This window comes from Ceratotherium simum, chromosome 16 (genome assembly GCF_057802395.1).
Source record: "Ceratotherium simum simum isolate JZ-2026a chromosome 16, ASM5780239v1, whole genome shotgun sequence".
In the NCBI taxonomy this organism is placed as follows: domain Eukaryota; kingdom Metazoa; phylum Chordata; class Mammalia; order Perissodactyla; family Rhinocerotidae; genus Ceratotherium; species Ceratotherium simum.
Window position 1 is genome coordinate 8,542,578 of NC_141915.1, and position 13,315 is coordinate 8,555,892.

The window sequence follows — 13,315 nt, forward strand, 5'->3', positions numbered from 1 at the left end:
TAGAAAACTCTACGAGGGTGCTCCATACTCTGGGCTCCTCTGTTCCCCACAGGGTAGTCTAAAAATCCCCCTCTCCACCCAGGGACATCTCCTCCCCATCACTGCACTAGCTTGACCTTCTCTGCCTCTGTGTATTCTTTCACTCTGCCCAGCAATTCATCCCGGCCACTTGAAATGCCCTCCTCTTTCTTCTTCATCACACTTTGTGCATTACCTGCTACAACACCTGATTTTAAGCTCCTTTCCTCCAAAAAGACTGCATGGTTTTAGGGGCACCCTTGGGACATTTTCATAAACATGAACATCACCATCATCATCATGCTCTTGACATCAATATCTAAATATTTATGTTTATATTTTATGTCTCCCCACTGATCTGTAAACTCCTAGAGGGCGAGAATAATTTTTCCCCATTGTCGTGGTAAACAGTAGGTACAGTGCACAGTAGAACAGTGCACACAGTAGATGCTTAGTAAATGCTGCCAATGTGTGTTCAAGTATTAGAATAGGAATCCAGGAGTTCGCAAAACTGCATAAATGTAAATCTGAGGTTGCCATGCACTGGCTAAGACGTATGGGTAATCTTCTGGAGTTCTCCCAAGATCCATCTGCCTCTTCCAAAAAAGAAGAAGTGCTATGTTTGTCTCCATCTTTCTAGTATATGGTAAGGGTCTTTGGTGGGCTGGGAGGGCAGTGGGAGTGGTGAGAATCAGAGTCTGAACGAGCAATGAGAAGGTCTGTTACAGGAGCGAGGCTGTCCTCTGGCCAGGATACAGTAGCAACTAAGTTTTCCTTCTTTGGCAAAGTTTTGCTGTTTATTTGTGTTTTAAAAAGGATGTAAATGGGGGCCAGCCCCGTGGCATAGCGGTTAAGTTCACGCGCTCCGCTTCAGCAGCCCAGGGTTCACAGGTTTGGATCCCAGGCGCGGACCAACATACCGCTTGTCAAGCCATGATGTGGTGGCGTCCCATATAAAGTAGAGGAAGATGAGCACAGATGTTAGCCCAGGGCCAATCTTCCTCAGCAAAAAAGAGGAGGATGGCATCAGATGTTAGCTCAGGGCTAATCTTCCTCACCAAAAAAAAAAAAGGATGGAAATGTACAGATGACTCCATTGAGTTGACACAACTCTTTCTTTGATGGTGGCGCTAGAAAGTGTTTTGTGACTATCATGATGAGAGCTGAACTGTCCTCCTGACCAGATGGGAGTGAGTGATGGAGGCCTCTGGGCACGTCCTTCCCTGCTCAGGAAGATGAGGCAGAGCCATGGAAAGAGCATAGCTCAAATCAGAGATCCCAAGTGCAGGGACACAGCCCACTGGTGACCCCAAAAGTTGGTTTTAGGTTTTTCACGGTCACAGCATTCCATAACATTGCATCAAGTCGTGAGAAAATTATTCCCTTTCTAATTCTGTCTCAGTTCTTCTGATTACATCAAGAAAGATGCCTCAGTCTGGATACATCTCTCTAGCACATGCTTATTTTCCTTATTAAGAGACAGAGAGCAGGCCTCAGGCACAGAGCACAGCAGCCGAGTGCCTACCTAGAAGGTGATAACATTGCTTTATTTCTGTTGCATTTATTCTTATGGTTACCTTCTGTTTATGGCAAATGTCAGTGGTTCTCCATTCACCGTAGTATAATAGTTTAGTTCTTAAATAAATATATTTAAATATAATGAAAAGGTCAACTTTTTAAAAATTAAGTAAATAAAACAGGCAATATGCTGATAAGGCAAAGTTTGTGAAGGCAGCATGGAAATGATTCAAGTTGGGAAATGCCAGTTTAAATGAAAATACATTAACTTGGAAAATGGCAAAGGTTTTTGCAATTTGTCACCACTGTGATTCTGCAGGCCAAGAACGCCCTGGCCCACGCCCTGCAGTCCTCCCGCCATGACTGTCACCTGCTGCGGGAACAGTACGAGGAGGAGCAGGAAGGCAAAGCCGAGCTGCAGAGGGCGCTGTCCAAGGCCAACAGCGAGGTTGCCCAGTGGAGGACCAAGTATGAGATGGACGCCATCCAGCGCACAGAGGAGCTGGAGGAGGCCAAGTACGGGCTCCCAGGTTACTGCAGGAGAGGTGACCCTAAGACACAAGTGAAGGGACAGAGAATTCTTCCTACCTTGAGAGCATCTCTCTTCCTCCCCAGGCCTCTGAGTTTTCTTAAGCTTCCTGATAGGGTCTCCCTGACCTTCCCTGGGACTCTCCATTCCACCTGTTTCCCTTGGTGCCTCCTTGGTGACCTGCTTTGCCACCGAGAATTCTGGGATTCTGCAGGTGATTCTTAGATCCTGTGCATTCATCAAACTCTAGGTCTTGGTCTTATCAAGTTGCAATCCTGTAAAGACTGCTCATCTCTCTTTTGATCTGATAGTTACTCCTAAAATAGTCTACCTTTGCCAAGAAAAAAAAAAAGTCTGGTTCTCTTAGGAAAAAACTGGCCCAGAGGCTCCAGGAGGCAGAGGAAAACATAGAGGCGGTGAGCTCCAAGTGTGCTTCCTTGGAAAAGACCAAGCAGAGGCTCCAGGCGGAAGTGGATGACCTGATGCTGGATTTGGAGCGGGCCAACACCGCCTGTGCCACCCTGGACAAGAAGCAGAGGAACTTCAATAAGGTCCTTCCCAACCACTTGGTAGCAGTGATGAAAGTCACAGCCTTTCATGCCTGGATGTGTGAGAGGCACACACGTTCTGGGAGGCCCTCGGTGACAGCATCAAGTCCCAGTACGGGGGGTTTGGGATTTGCAAAATCTCTTTACTTTTGTGACGGCCCCTCCAAAGGGAATTTTATTTTTAGTTAAAGGTAATTCAAATGACTTTGAGATCAAAATACGTTCAAGAATACGACAGATTACCTGGAGGGCTATGTTGATCTAGAGCGGGGCCCACCCTGTTTCTTTGGTCCCTGAGGATGGACGGGTAACCTTGGTGTTGCCAACAGCCCTTGTTATGTGGACTCTTCAACTCCCCTGGCCCTTTCTGCTTCTCAGGTGTCCTTTGTCATCTCCTAGGTCCTTGCAGATTGGAAGCAAAAGCTAGATGAGAGCCAAGCTGAGTTGGAAGCTGCTCAGAAAGAGTCCAGGTCACTTAGTACTGAAATCTTCAAGATGCGGAATGCCTACGAGGAGGTGGTGGATCAGCTGGAGACGCTGAGGCGGGAGAATAAAAATATGCAAGGTGAGCTCTCCCCACGGCAGGTGTGTGATGGTCCCTTTCTCTTCCTGCCACCTCTCCCCTACTTGGCCCAGCCACCTCCAAAGGCCTCACCCTTCCCACCGCCCACAAAATCCTCACAGTTACTCAGTTGACCCTGAGGCCCAGACCCTGCCTTTGATATAAGGCACAGTAGCAGCCAAGTCCCATCCTGCAGAGAGGAGGGCATGGTGGGTTGCTAAGCTCCCCGCTCTGTTAGAGAACAAGATCTTCCACGGATTCTGTCTCTACATGGCTTTGTGTCCTCGGGTATGTCACTAAATCCCTTAGGGCCTCAAACTCCTGACCTTCAAAGTGAGACCAGACCCAATGCCCCTTATAGCCCCTTCTAGTTCCAAAAGATTGATTCTACACATTTCCTCCACAAGTTTCTCCTCTGGTCCTCTCTGTGACCATTCATATACTTTGTGAGGTTTTAGGGCTATCTGGTGTTCTCGTCACCCCTCTCTCGGCGTAGTTCAGGGGCAACGTGCCTGTGCTCACCCGAAGGGCCCTACTGTATTGTCTCAGATATAAACGTTGTGAATGAATCGCCAGTCCCCAAATGGCCTGGCAAATGCCTGTGCTGTCAACTGCACAGGAGCCTGTTGAAACAGCCTAAATGGAGTCTGTCCTTTGCAGAGGAGATTTCTGACCTAACTGAGCAGATTGCAGAAACTGGCAAGAATCTTCTGAAGTGGAAAAGACCAAGAAGCAATTGGAGCAAGAAAAGGCAGACCTCCAGGCTGCCCTAGAAGAGATGGAGGCAAGTGTCTGGGATATGACATTGGGAAGCTCAGAGGATGGGACACTGAAGGAGGGGACTAGACCACCCCCTTGGGGCCCTTCCTGCCAGGAGGTGTGAAGGCTCCACGGGGAAGAACATCCAGCCGTCCCTGGGGAAACGGCTGTGCTCTGCTGCTTCACCTCCTAGCTGTCTGCTAGTCGTCATATTTCCCCTTTTGAAAATAAATAAATTTATTTGCTACGTCCTCAGTGTCTTCCTCTCAGGAAGCAAGAAATCAATCACCAAACATCCTGAGAGCTGCATCAGAGTCCCTCAGTTCTAACAGAGAGTTGCACACGATCATCTTTGGCTACTGGGAATTCTGTATAATCCAAGTAGGGCAGTATCCTGATGTAATAATCAGCTGTGGCCGGTGCACGGCGGGTGGTTGAAATTTTCTAGGGAAATTTGCATAACGCAGGATGATGGGAGAACAGCTGCTCCGTCATTTTAGAGAATGGGTTGGCTCCTGACTTATGGTCAATATTAAAATAGACACTCAATACAATTTTTACTAATTCAGAAAGATGCTCTGTCCCCCCAGGACATAAGATTGTTTGTTAATAACAAAATTTTAGCTCCAGTTTCGTTACTAGTAGGGACATTTGGGAGCAAATCATTTGACCTCATTGAGTATTGTTCTACTCATCTGGATGGGGATGAAAATACCCAAACAAGAAGACGGCTGCCCACGGCACTCCCAATCACTCCTTTGCTTTTATCAGGGTTCCTTGGAACACGAAGAGAGCAAGATTTTGCATGTCCAACTAGAGATGAGCCAGATAAAATCTGAGCTGGACCGCAAGGTCACTGAGAAGGATGAAGAAATCGAACAACTAAAAACAAACAGCCAGCGGGCAGCAGTGGCCACGCAGAACATGCTGGATGCTGAGATCCGGAGCCGGAATGATGCCCTGAGGCTGAAGAAGAAGATGGAGGGAGATCTCAATGAGATGGAGATTCAGCTGGGCCATTCCACCCGCCGGGTGGCAGAGACCCAGAAACACCTGCGCTCCGTCCAGGGCCAGCTCAAGGTGAGCGCGCGGCCTCTGGCGGACCTGGCAGAGCCCTCAGCCTGCCTTGGGCTCTGGCCTCACCCCTGGGTTCCCCTGAAGGACTCCCAGCTGCACCTGGACGATGCCCTGAGGAGCAATGAGGACCTCAAGGAGCAGCTGGCCCTCATGGAGCGCAGGCATGGCCTCTTGCTGGGGGAGCTGGAGGAGACGAAGGTGGCCCTGGAGCAGACGGAGCGGACCCGCAGGCTGTCGGAGCAGGAGCTGCTGGGCGCCAGCGACCGCGTGCAGCTCCTGCACTCGCAGGTGCGTCCATCCTCCTCCACTCAGGGTCCACCCTGGGGGCAGGCAGGACACGGCGCGGGGGAAAGGAGCACCGCCATTCCTCCCAGACTAGTGGTTGAGACCAAGTTTCGTTAAGCTTAGTTCTTGGAATAACTTTGACTCTAGATGGACAGATTTCTGAGCTCTCTTTTATCTGAAGATAAAAGGTCATGCATCTTGTGGGGAAATCAGAGCAAGGAAGGGGAAATTATTGCATAAGGAGTGTAGAGAAGGCTTCACAGAGGAAGTAACATTTAAGCCACAATCTTAGAAATCTGGATTGTCTTTCAAAATAAGTATTTTGATTACTTCTATGAAAATTTTAAAAAATTCCTTGTTATAAAAAATAGAGACTACAGGCAAACAAATAGAAGAAAAATATCAATCATATTGTTAATATTTTGAGATCTTTCATCCTAAGCCCTTGAATATGTACATAAATATTATATTTTTTGTAAAAATATGATCAATCTTTTTGCAATGTATTATTTTCATTTTAACAATGTATCATGAACGTATTTCTACATTTTTAAGTAGTCTTCTGTGACTATTTTTAATGGCAGAAAAATAGTCCATTATAGTCGTGTATCATGGCACTTTTATTTAATCAATGCTCTGTGGTTGGATGTTTTAAATTGATCCCAATAAAATTTTTTACTATTAGAAAGATTGCTATGACGAACTTCTTCCAAAATAAATTTTCATATATATCCATTATTATTATTTCCTTAATGTTCCTAGAAGTAAATAAATTCCCAGAAGCAAAATTCCACAGTCAAAGCAATAAAGATATTTGCAGTATATTGTTAATTGATCTTTAACAAGGTTGTCCAAATTTTCATTCCCATTGGCAAAATATGTCACAGCTCTTTCCTATAAATTCTCAAGACCCTAGCTATTATTTTTTTAATCTTCACCAATTTTATTGTTGAAAAATACCTTATTTTTAAAATTCTTGTTTCTTTGGTTACTGATGAGATGAAGCATTTCATCATATTTGTTGGCCATTTGTATTTCTTCTAGTGTGTTTTACCTATTTGTATTTTTTGCCCTTTTTCTTATTTGCATGATTTGTCTTTTTTATATGTTACGGAAGGAAATATTTTTTCAGCAATATATTGCAAATGTTTTCCGCTTTGTCATCACCGTTACAATTCTATTTATGGCATATTTTGATCATTAGAATTATTTTTCATTTTATATGGTTATGTCTATCAATCATTTCCTTTTTCCAACACCTTTTATTGAATAATCTATCCTTCCTCAAATATTTGAAAGTCTACCTTTATCATGTACTCAATTCTTTTATGTACAATTCTTGGGTCTGTTTCAGGACTTTCGGTTTGGTCAGGAATGAAATAATATCTAGCAAATCCCCATGTGAAAAATAAGAAATGGATCATGATTTATTTCCTTCCCCACCCAACTCTCTCCTTTCCAATTGTTTTAAGTGTCTAAATATAACCTGCACCTTGGTATCTCATTTTTCTTGCAGAACACAAGCCTGATAAATACCAAGAAAAAACTGGAAGCTGACATAGCCCAGTGCCAGGTGGAGATGGAGAACTCTATCCAGGAATCCAGAAATGCAGAGGAGAAGGCCAACAAGGCCATCACGGATGTGAGCTCTGTTCTTCCTTTTCAGAGACAGTGTTTGGAGATAAGAAAGGGGCTTCTAAGCCAGGGCATGGCAAGTAGGTTTCATCTCCTTACAACCTACGGTCAGTTAGTCATGGCTTCCTGGAAAGATAGAATGAAAAACACAGCCTCAACAGAGGCAATATGCTATGCATAGTCAGTGATGGCTGAGTGAGGGATGCACACGTCAGCATGCAAAGGACCAACCTTACAGCATCTTCCCTGTGCTCCGGGTAGGGATGGGTGGATGGTCTACTGATACTTCCTGTGAACTTAACCAGGCCGCCATGATGGCTGAGGAGCTGAAGAAGGAGCAGGACACCAGCGCCCACCTGGAGCGGATGAAGAAGAACCTGGAGCAGACGGTGAAGGACTTGCAGCACCGTCTGGACGAGGCTGAGCAGCTGGCCCTGAAGGGCGGGTAGAAGCAGATCCAGAAACTGGAGAACCGGGTAGCGTGGCTTGAGATGACTCTCACTCTCAAAGTGACACCGGTTCAGCTGCTTCAGGCAGAACCACAATCCGGAAATTTATGTTGCAGGAAAGTGGCCACTGATTGAGTAGACTACAAATTTAGTTTGAGGACTACTTGCAAAACTCTCTGTGAGCCAAATTTCCCACCTATCTCTCCTTCACTGGTTCCTCAACCCCAACACACACAAATCCACTTCAGAATGCTTATGCCTCAATAACTGTAGTGTAATGACATTTTTAAATGTTCACATTCTGGGGGGCCAGCCCCGTGGCTTAGCGGTTAAGTGTGCGCGCTCCGCTACTGGCAGCCTGGGTTCGGATCCCGGGTGTGCACCCACGCACCGCTTCTCCGGCCATGCTGAGGCGGTGTCCCACATACAGCAACTAGAAGGCTGTGCAACTATGACATACAACTATCTACTGGGGCTTTGGGGAAAAAAAAGGAGGAGAACTGGCAATAGATGTTAGCTCAGAGCCGGTCTTCTTCAGCAAAAAGAGGAGGATTGCCATGGATGTTAGCTCAGGGCTGATCTTCCTCACAAAAAGAAAAAAAATGTTCACATTCTGTTTTATACATGGATTCAGACCTACATAAATGGGGAAAAAATGTCCTTTACAGTCATAAAATTACACATTTTGGTGTAATTTATATTTTGGATCAAGCCCCACTTTGATAAACAATGGCCCATCCTACGTAAAATCTGTAGTCTCCCTTATCTCCCACTCCCTGGTCTCATTCCCTTCCCAGATTTCCTAATCTCTAAACACAGTCTGCAATGCTGGTATATTTCTCCCTCCATCCTAAATGGGGGTGATGGGCGCTTCCTCCAGGCTAATGCACCAGCGAAGTTCAATGCCCTGCACAGGACAGTCCTGCTTTTTCTTTATCTGGAGCACATTGTGCGGTTGGTTAGTTCCTTTGCTGATTGCTCCCTTCTTTTCCTGCACCCCTGCTTTTCCCTTTAGACTTGGGATGGTTGATTTCATTTGTTTTTAAAATGGGCTCCACTACCAGTTGACATTTTGGAGAAGGGCTCCGCGGAGGAGGTTGTTAGAATGTCTCTGTTGTCCCTGGAGGGGAGGAAAGGAACCAGTGGTGGGCAAAGAGGAGGAGGAGCGGGCAAAGAAGGAAGCAACTGCTCCCAGCAGAAAAGCCCCAAATGCAGTCATTCTTTAGGCCAGCCCCCAAGGATGTGGTCACCCGCACTTGTACACTTTAAATGTGAAAGGATATTTTGGCTAAAATCTATGAGGCCATGGACACGTGAGTAACAAAAGTAAATGTCAGGGAAGTTAGAGCTTCCCAAAAATTTCTTTAAATGCTTGTATTAAATTATTCCCAGTCCTATTCCATTAAAATGAGCTTAAGTCTGTCCTCCTCCCGGATCCCTCCATCGGGGGAGGGATTAGATCTCTGCCACCCTCTGTGATTCTTTGATTCCTCTCCCCCTCGCATGGTTAGGCACCTTGACTGTCCTCCGGTTCCCAGCTGCCCAGTTATCTTAGTTCCATAGACCTTATAGAGGCCTCGAGAGCATTCCCAGGGAAACTAATGTTTTGTAGAACCTGATGGGAGACAGCTTCCCAGGGCCCTTGGGGTGGGGGTGGGGATGAGGGGGTGGTATCTTTTTTGGAACAGTGCCCAGAGTTAGCCTATTCCACTGGTAGATTTCAAGGTTGATCTAGTGAGTCTGCAAGGCCAGAGCCGCCTACTCTCTGTGGCCACTGGAATTCCCAGTGGCTGGCCACCACCCCTGGCCTGGCTTTCTCTGGACTGTGGAGTCCACAGTTGGCGACCTGCATTCTCGGTGGTTGTCCTCTCCCCTCAAGACTTCAGGAAAGGCAGAAGCAGCTATGAAGTTAACACCATCTGTGTAGCGCTTTATCATTTAAAAAATACCTTCACATACTTTGTCTAATTGGATCCCCACGTTTGAGAGAGGTTGGGCGGGAATTATAATCTCCATCCTAAATACACAGACACTCCCACTGACAGCAGCTGACGTGCTTTCCATCGATCAGCTGGACCTGGGGCTTGAACACACCTTTGACTATTGCTGGCCCAGCTTCTCTCCATGACCCCTGCGGCCTCACTTGATCAGGAATCGGGGCCACCATGAAGGGTTGTGCAGCTTTCGCCTACAGGGACAAGTCGAGACTGAAGCACAGCCTTCGCCAACCTGTGTGGCCCCAGAGGAAGGGGTGTCTTTCACAAAGTCTCACCCGGTAGCCAAGCTGTGTGCACTTGGGGCTGCCTCTGCCCAAAGAGAGCGTCTTGTTCTCATTTGCACAAAGCCACTGCATGGGCTGGTGGTGGCCTTATGAACAAAATGTGGTTCTTGAGCCCTAGGAGGAGACACATTTGCAAAATATAACTAGAGGGTCTTGAGTTCACCCTAAAATGACTGACACATGAGTCCGTGAGAGAAGCCTGGGAGACCTATCTTGAATTCTGCGTTCTCCCCACCACACCCAGGTGAGGGAGTTGGAGAATGAGCTGGATGCTGAGCAGAAGAGGGGAGCCGAAGCTCTGAAGGGAGCCCACAAATACGAACGAAAAGTCAAGGAAATGACTTACCAGGTAGAGGTCTCAAAAACCTCCACGAGCGCTTTGTCGATCAGACCCTGTCGGAAGCAGCAGTGGGCGTGCGGGCCCCTGGCACGGATGCTTTGTTTGCAGGCTGAGGAGGACCACAAGAACATCCTCAGACTCCAGGACCTGGTGGACAAGCTGCAGGCCAAAGTGAAGGCTTACAAGAGGCAGGCTGAGGAGGCCGTGAGTATGGGGGTCCCTGGGAGCCCACGCTGGCCAGGGTATCCCCCAGCCCTGAGCGGGAGTGCGTTCCTGTTTTGTCGAGTCCACGGAGCCTGAGTTTTCATTTGCAGGCTATAAACACAGGGCCGCCTGCCCTCCTCCTCCTCCACCTCCTCTGTGCCTCTAGCTTCACCTCACACGGCCCAGCCCCCTCCATCCCTGCACTCTGCCTCAGCCCCCCTCACTTTATCCCACCCCACCCACCCCAGAGGATCTTAGCCCACCCTGCCGGCCTCCCTTCACCCTGACTCCCTAACCACCTCAGCCCACCCCACCAGCCCTCCCTGCCCCTGTGACCTGATCTGAGACCCTTCATCCTAATTCAGTTATCCCACCTTGCCCCCTCCCCCGGTCCCCACCACCTCCATCCTTCCCGGCCCTCCCTGACTCCCACCACTCCGGTCCGTTTTTTGATCTGCCCTTGGTCAGATAGGCCAAACCAATAGCAAGGAAATGGAATGGGCTGAAACCTGTGTTTCCCAAAGTGTCTTCTGGGGAAGCTAGGACTGAGGGATAATAGCAGGAAGCCGGGGTTGGGGCGGTTGGGGGGTGGTTCTTTTTCTTTTATAGAAAAGAAATAGTTTTGGAAACTCTGGGTTAAACAAAGTTGAACTGGTTGCTTTACTTCAAGGATTTCTCAGATTTTGTAGGTAATATGTAATTGACTCTTCAAAGCAGAAGAGGCGTTCTAGAAGTAGCATTTCCCACCTTTAATGGACCTGGGAACCTTTTTGTTATATGCAGAGCATCCCACAGGACTAGTGTTTCGAGGAACAAAATTTGGGGGACCCTGCTCTAGATGAATGACTGAGCACATGGCTTCTCTCCTTGTCCTTTTTCCTCCCTGCCCAGGAGGCTGGTCGGTTCCGTCCTGACCTCAGGGAAGCAGATCCAAACTGGTTAAATGGGGGAGGGATTCGTGCCCATTGCATTAGTACAGTCACAGCAGGACGGGCCAGCCTGGAGGGTGCCCAGGAGGCCGTCTTTGTCAACAACCCTGGGACCACCCTCAAGCAGACCTGCACAACGGCCTGGCCACAGACAGGATACTGGAAGCAGGCACGGGGCAAGGAGGACTTGGGCCATTGGTCTCTGACACCTCCAGGTGCCTTGGGAAGACTCTGGGCTTGGGTCCCCTCCAAAGAGCTCCAGTGGGAGAGACGGCGTAGAGGAGGAGTGCAGGGGAACACGAGGGGGCCCCTGGGGGGCAGCAGCACCTGTAAGGTGAGCCGGGCAGTATACAGGGTCAGGAGCTGGGAGCACCATCCTCACCCCCAGAGAGCTCAGCTTTCCCTCTGCCGTCAGGGAATCCGGGGCCCAGCTCTCCTGGTTCCCCAGGTCCCCAAAGGCCTTCAGGAACTAGGGGCCTCAGCCACAGTGAGGGGCTCCTCAGCCTCCCACCCGCTGTCTCCCGTTCAGGAGGAGCAGGCCAACACGCAGCTGTCCAGGTGCCGGAGGGTCCAGCATGAGCTGGAGGAGGCTGAGGAGAGGGCTGACATCGCCGAGTCCCAGGTCAACAGGCTGAGGGCCAAGAGCTGAGATGTGGGGGGCCAGGTGAGAGCAGACTTCTTCCCCAGAAGTCCTGAGACCCGGGACCAAGGGAGCACTCAGAGGGAGAGCGTGGAGGGTGCCTGTAGGTGCCCCTTCCCTGCTGCTGGGCGTGCGCTCACAGATGCCACTGCGTTAGCCGGGACCCCTGTAGTCCCAGGCTCAGGGGAGTGAGGAACTGTGGGCCAGACACCTTATCATCCCTGTCCCTCCTTGTTGTGAGAGGCACTGGCAAGAAGCCCCTGCTGTTCTGGGGACTCGTCCCATCTCCAGGGGCTCAACTGCTTTGCCTTTACAATGCACAAAGGGAAACAACGCCAGTCCTTAATATTTTTCTGAAGTTCCAGCCTCCCCAGCTGCCCCACTTGAAGACGATGCTCTACCTTGCCTTCTGTTTGACTCCTTTCCTGTGTACGATTTTTTTTCTCCCACAGAAGATGGAAGAATGAGGCCTTCCTGATGCCGTTGCCATGGGACACCTCGCCAGAGCGGAGGGAAGATGTCATGAGAAATAAAGTCTCCTAACTACTCGGATCCCTGGCTCTGCTCTGTTTATTATCTCGGGCTGTTCCTCTTCCATGGGGTGGTTTTTAGATTCTTACCGGGTCTATTGCACATACAAAGGAAGTGAGAATGTGAAAGTGGAGCCTCCTTGCCCCAAGGAGAAAAGCTGGAAATACAACCCATTGCCAGGTAAATCACTGGCTTCCTTAGCATTTAAAAGTAAAGACCCTTTGAGGTAACCATAGCACATTTTCTTCCTAGGAAGAAATTCATAATTCTTTCAAGTTCAGTTTCCCATTTTCTCCCTAAATTTACAGATAGGGAAACTGGGCCCGGAGAGACTAAGCACTCTGCCTTAGTTGTCCAGGGCAGGGTGGAGACTAGACCCCCAAGGTCCCAGACCCCCGGCAGTGCTCTCTCCACCAAGCAACTCGGCTCTTCCATCCTGTCCCTCTTAGGGTCTGCGTCTACACTCTTCTCAAACCCTCCCACAGCTCCCGATGACACCTGAGCAGGTGGGGGGTACTCTCAATCTCATTTCCCCCTGGGAAGATAGATGCTCTGGAAAAGAGTGGATAGGGGCTTGCCTGTCTTGCAAGCCTTGCTCCTGCTTCTGGCTGGGGTCGCTCCTTCCACCTGCGTGGATTCTCCCCACGGTGCTCAGGGCCAAGGGTGAAGGGAGCAGCTGGGCCCAGAAAGCAGTTCACATCCAAAGACCAGGCTGAGGCTGGGCCCAGGCACCAAAACAGAAGCTCCTGCTGGTTTTAGGGCTAGCTCCTGGATCCTAGGGATCCTGCTGATTCTGATTATGTGATTCACTTACCCTGAAGGGGTAGGAATGCAGCGATGGAGTAAGGACAGGGTTAGGACCCAAACTAAATTTGAGCCTCAGCCTGACCACTTAATAGCAGGCTGTGTGGCCTCGGGTTGGTCGCACATACTATCGAACCTGAGTTGCCTCAATGGTCAAACTGACCCGTGTGGTGAGGAGCATGGGCTTCAGGTTCCGGCAAACTTGG

General features: G+C 48.9%; 1 protein-coding gene across 1 annotated transcript in view; it reads left to right on the plus strand.

The window, feature by feature from the left end:
* LOC101408566 (myosin-13) overlaps positions 1 to 12,241 on the plus strand; it is a 48,951-nt gene extending 36,710 nt beyond the window's left edge. The window contains 13 exon segments of the mRNA XM_014789501.2: positions 1,856 to 2,052; positions 2,433 to 2,616; positions 3,013 to 3,178; positions 3,836 to 3,883; positions 3,886 to 3,959; positions 4,706 to 5,014; positions 5,096 to 5,299; positions 6,813 to 6,938; positions 7,237 to 7,407; positions 9,906 to 10,010; positions 10,110 to 10,205; positions 11,664 to 11,798; positions 12,227 to 12,241. Of these exon segments, the coding sequence (XP_014644987.2) occupies positions 1,856 to 2,052; positions 2,433 to 2,616; positions 3,013 to 3,178; positions 3,836 to 3,883; positions 3,886 to 3,959; positions 4,706 to 5,014; positions 5,096 to 5,299; positions 6,813 to 6,938; positions 7,237 to 7,407; positions 9,906 to 10,010; positions 10,110 to 10,205; positions 11,664 to 11,798; positions 12,227 to 12,241 (1,830 nt within the window).
* The last annotated feature ends 1,074 nt before the right edge of the window (positions 12,242 to 13,315 follow it).